Source organism: Acanthisitta chloris, unplaced genomic scaffold (assembly GCF_000695815.1).
Source record: "Acanthisitta chloris isolate BGI_N310 unplaced genomic scaffold, ASM69581v1 scaffold8902, whole genome shotgun sequence".
Lineage (NCBI taxonomy): Eukaryota > Metazoa > Chordata > Aves > Passeriformes > Acanthisittidae > Acanthisitta > Acanthisitta chloris.
Window position 1 is genome coordinate 1 of NW_008658766.1, and position 5,356 is coordinate 5,356.

Sequence of the window (5,356 nt, forward strand, 5' to 3'; positions counted from 1 at the left end):
ACTGGGAACCCAGCTCCTCGGTGAGTCAGTGAGGAGAGAGCTGGGCTGGGAGCCAACCCACTGTGAGCAGGGAGGCGACAGGTCCTTTTGCAGCCAGATATGTTTTCTGAATATTACTTGCAGTCAGTACAAAAATACATTTATTTAAAAAAAACCCTTCTTAGTCTCTTTTCAATTTATAGCAAAACCCCCTTCCAGAACAGGATGCAGAGAAACCACAGGATTCATAATCTTTCTCTGATTATAAGGATACCCCTGGCTGACTGTGCCGAGCTCAGTGTAAAGTCCTGGCTACATCAGAACCGTTACAAACATGAGCAACATTCAGACCGAGAGCATGGTTATTGCAGGTGCTCATGCCTTCCAAAAAAGACCACTCTGCTAAAAGGCCTACATGTGGTTTCAGATGGCTAAATTTGGACAGTCTGTGTCTGACTAGTTGGTCAAAGTGGGGATAAAAGCCAACCCCAGCTCTGAAACAAATGATTTTTAGATTTCTCACAAACAGGCAGGCCAGCATTTCCTGCCCTGTTTATCTTCAGATGCAGGTTTAGTAATAGGGGGAGAAATTGTTTACGGTCACAGAGGAAGTACTTGCAAGTCCCAAGAACATACTTTGCATTTTTGCTAGACCGTACTTGTCCACTCATTAACTATGCTAGGCCACTTAACCCACTGTAACTGTTAGGGTCCCAAAATTCACACCTTAGTGTTGTACCACCCTTCCTACATAGAAAACCACAAAGTCCTTCGATTAACATTTAATACCAGTTCAAATTCCACACTTGCCCGGGTGAACTAAGACCACAGGACAGTGTCATCGTTTCTGCAGGCACTAACCTGATGGACACAAATATTACACTTGTCACAAAACACCATGTCATTCCCATCTTCACTGTCGGGGGATCGGCACACATCACAGATGACGTCTTCATCGTATTCGATACCCAAACCTTCTTCAGTCTCAATGGCATGATTCATATTCTCATGACAGTGCCGTTCCAGCACTTCAATTGTCTTTTCCATTGTGTTTTCATCCAAGGGCCCACATCCTACAACACAAAGGCAAGGGGAATTAGAGGACAGTCAGGTGCTTCTGAGTCAGAGATGCAGGAAGAAAGGAAGACAACTTCAATCAGCTAAAGCAGTAGACACAGCATCTTCTCTCCCATCACACATACTAAAAATACAAAACCTTTTTCACTCACTGACTAATTGTAACATTGTTTTATATATAAGTAGAACTACTACTGGAGTAAAAGTTTCAGTTGTACATAAACCACAAGACTGCACCTTGAAGAAAACACTGCAGCATAGAAGACAGACAGCAATTGATGTAACTGATAGCTGCTCCCATACAACCCTTTCTGCACTTCCATCAAGAAATACTAATGACACCCAAAATCACACACAATGTTCTTTCAAAATTACAAACAATGTTCTTCTGAAAGCTCAGTAAGAAATAAGGACACTTCATAACATAAAGATACAGAAGTTGCACCACCCAGTACTATCCAGTGCAATACTTGAGTGATCAAAGCATGATGGTTATGAAGAGTGCTTTTTTTTTTGTGTTGGTTTTTGTAAAAATAAAATAGATAAATACACTGTTGGAATCCATACTATTTGTTTCACTCGATACTGCACATGCTACATACACTTACCACTAATCAAACTTCGCATAAGCAGGACCACTTAAAAAAAAAAGATACACTCTGCAACTGTTGCTCAGCTTGAAGCTTCAGGATGTTCACAATTAAAAGAAGTAAAGAATCATTCCAGTGGGAAGGGACCTTCAGAGGGCTCCAGCCCAGTCCATGGCTCCAAGCAGAGTCAATAGTAAATCCAGACAAGGTTGTTGCTCAAGAGACAAGTCTAGTCAGATTTGAAAGTCTCCATGGATGGAGGTCTGTCTCCCCCTGAAAAGCTAAGAGCATCCGTCTATGCCTGGGATGCTAGTCCTTGCTTCCACCTCTTACATACACCCTTTGGCTCTGGAGTTCAGTCATGAGTTCCCTCCTTCACCAAGCAATTCTGACACATCTCCTTGTTTTCCTGAATCTCTGGATGGATCTTGTATGTGCTCAGAGAAGAGTCTCCTTAAAGTTCTCCTAGCTCTCTTCAGTAGTTCCAGTCTTCAAAGCTGTCTCTCAAATCCCACCTGTTGGTTACCTAAGTAGAAACCTGCTTTCCTCAGGTCCAGGACCAGAAAGCCATTTCCTCTTCTCACTCCCCTCAGGATCTCAGTCACCACTATTTCATAGCTATTACAGACAATGTTGCCATTAGCTATCACATCCAACAGGTTCTTCCAAATCCTAGAGATGCCAAATAGCTCCCTCCCTCTTTTGCCCACCTATCCTTCCTAAAGGACCTGCAATCACCCATGGAAGAATGCTAGCCATACAGGCTATACCACCACAATTCAGTTATTTCTGTGATAATTCCAACGTAATTTCTATTGCTCACTCCCCCTACAACTAGACCTCTAGACCTACAACTTGCATGAAAAAACAAAGATTACGTAGCTGATTTTAAATGGGCTAACATGTGTGAAAACTTAATTGCTCTGTTAAGAACCCAGCATGCAAGCTCCTGAGAACTCTGAATTTGCAGCAATAATATGTCTAAGAAATGGAAACATCTGCTTTCCCATTTCTATTGCTCACTCCCCCTACAACTAGACCTCTAGACCTACAACTTGCATGAAAAAACAAAGATTACGTAGCTGATTTTAAATGGGCTAACATGTGTGAAAACTTAATTGCTCTGTTAAGAACCCAGCATGCAAGCTCCTGAGAACTCTGAATTTGCAGCAATAATATGTCTAAGAAATGGAAACATCTGCTTTCCCTTCACCTAAAATTGATTAAACCTGGTATGGGCTTTTTCCTCTCCTGCCTCAGTCTGCAAGAGTTGCACATGATTTTGGATGTGAAGAAGTTTTTAGGCACAACAGGTAAAACAGAAAACATTAACAGATCAAGCGAGTAATTACTTGAGGCATTTTACCTCCTGTTAGCATTTCCACTCATTTCTCTTTCAACAATCTTTGAGAGACCTCACACAGCAGACTACAGAAATTACAATGTGTTGTGAAATTACCCATTTCTGTAAGCTCTTCATTTAGCTCTTGAAGCCAAAAGATGTCCATGTCATCCAAGTCATAGCGACACACAGATTCTGCCAGTTCCAAAATGTTGATGTAACCTGGTTCTGTGGGCTCCTGGCTGGAGCAGTGGATGTATTTCCTGGGTCGTGTATAGAGTACTTCTTTCACTTTTTCTGCTACAACCCTAGAGCGAAAATTTAAAAAAAAGAAAAAAAAAAAAAGGAAATAGTTACAGCTTTTTAAGAGACTCATCCTTGAAAGACATGAAATATTTGCTCTAAGTGCGAAGAAACCTAGTGTTTCACAGATTTTAAACTAGACAGTAAGTGTAGCCAGGCTAGGGAGACAGGATTCTGTCAATGTCATTTTCTCACACAAAATGTGCTAAGGTTTGCTATGTACACAGAATCCTTTTTAAAATGTAAGCCTATGCTTATGATTTTCAATTTGACGAATGCTACTAGTGCAACAAAGCAAGTGTTTCTGAAACCCACAGGAAGCATTCTGCACAAACCACTACAATCTTTGTTCTATATTCTTCCTCAATGGCAGAAAGAAATCTTGCCAACTGATTTCTTGAAAATACCAGCTTTTTCACAAAGCCTAATTTATTCTGCTGTAGTGTCTGTGTGTGAGGAAGAAATGCTTGCTCTTGGAATACACAGTCTACCCTTATTTTGTCAACGACGCTTTATCCGCATTATAAATCCATTATTTTTGTTATGCAAGAAACATTCTGATGCCAAGCAAAAATGTAAGGAGGAAAAAATCATCCAAGAAGCAAGGGAAGGAAAAAAAAATAAATTTGTGCTTTCAATCTTTCAGCTATTTCCAGAGATAAAACTCAGTGTTTGATTAGCGTGATTTCACAATGGAAAGAATGATCCTAGCTAGATAAAGTCAACCTTTCTCTGAATGCAATGCAAAAGGCCCTGCATGTGAAAGGAAGCCAGGGAGATACAGAATGGAACAGTGCCATGCATGAGCAGCTCTGCATGCCTTCTGGAGCTAACCCTCCACAGGACAAGGAATAGGGAAAAACTGAGGAAAATAAGGCAGCTAAGGAGGAGGAGGTGGCAGTGAAGCTGTATCCCTCATAATTCTTGCTGGACAATGCAGGCTGTCAATGTTAGCACAAACAATGTTCTCCTGCCATTCTTCCTTCCCCCTTCACACTGCTCATTTTTTCCTCTCATTCCCTTGTGAGGTTTTCTTTTCTCCGGTCCAGCCAAATCTATAGCAATTTTTTCCTTCTAATATAATACTGCTGGTATGAGATGCAATATATTTATTTTTAATAACTTGGTACTGACAATAGCCTCAGTGGAAATTAAATTACACTGGCATCAGCACTTTCACTGGACAATTCATTTATCTTTGTCTTGAAGACCACGCTGGCAATAGCATTTCTATGTTGAAACACGCTCTGTTTCCACAAGGAAGGGTTACAGGACTACAGGGCTATGTTTTCCTAGCCTAAGCACAGTGTGAGAGAACAAAAGATTATTTATCTCCTGAAACTGAGATCACTGAACTCCTGTACTGTTAAGCAGCCATTTGTGGTAAAAGAAGGCAGAAGGGGTTAAAGCTCTGGCAACAGTACCCAAACTTAAATTATATGAACAAACAAGTCACTTTATCAGGTATCAGTAACTACCACATGCCTAGTGCTCTATATCATCATGTTTCATAGGGAAACCTTTCAAGTAACATGTATAAGATATGGGTTTATTTTTAATTTACTCATCATACTCAGATGAAAAAAATAGCTTTTAATCCATAGCACCATGTGACTCAGGAAAAAAAGACGTTTTTAAACTCACAATGTAGATATTGTAACAGTGTACAGACAGAACCAGATCTGGACCGAAGTACCACAGAAATGTTTTCCAAATTGGCACTGGTGAGGTTTAGGAACATGCCTGAAGGCTGCTGCATTGAAGATTTAAAATGTAACCGCAGAGCAAAGCTGACTGCATTTAGACAGCCTGTTTCTGAGAGACCATCTTCTATGAACTGACATTTTGTGCACATGGTAAGTGTCTGACCACCCTTACCTGAGAGAAGGCTGTGGAATAGTTTCTGGACTGGCTGGAACTTGAACCCCTTTCTCCCATTCTTGTTTCCACGTGTCCGCAAAGACATAATATTCATCAGGGTTGACATGGTGAGAATCTGGCAGTTTCATGGCACTAATCAGATCCTTGCGGAACACCTGCAGGAAACAAGAAGAAACAGGGAAAG

General features: G+C 40.8%; 1 protein-coding gene across 1 annotated transcript; it reads right to left on the reverse strand.

Moving 5' to 3' along the window:
- Nucleotides 1-840: 840 nt before the first annotated feature.
- On the reverse strand, nucleotides 841-5,327 carry LOC103812199 (protein Jade-3-like; the record flags this gene model as incomplete). The annotated part of the gene is made up of 3 exons (XM_009085209.1): nucleotides 841-1,052; nucleotides 3,106-3,296; nucleotides 5,170-5,327. Coding segments are annotated over 3 exons (561 nt in total), but the record flags the coding sequence as incomplete, so codon positions are not given.
- Between the last annotated feature and the right edge of the window lie 29 nt (nucleotides 5,328-5,356).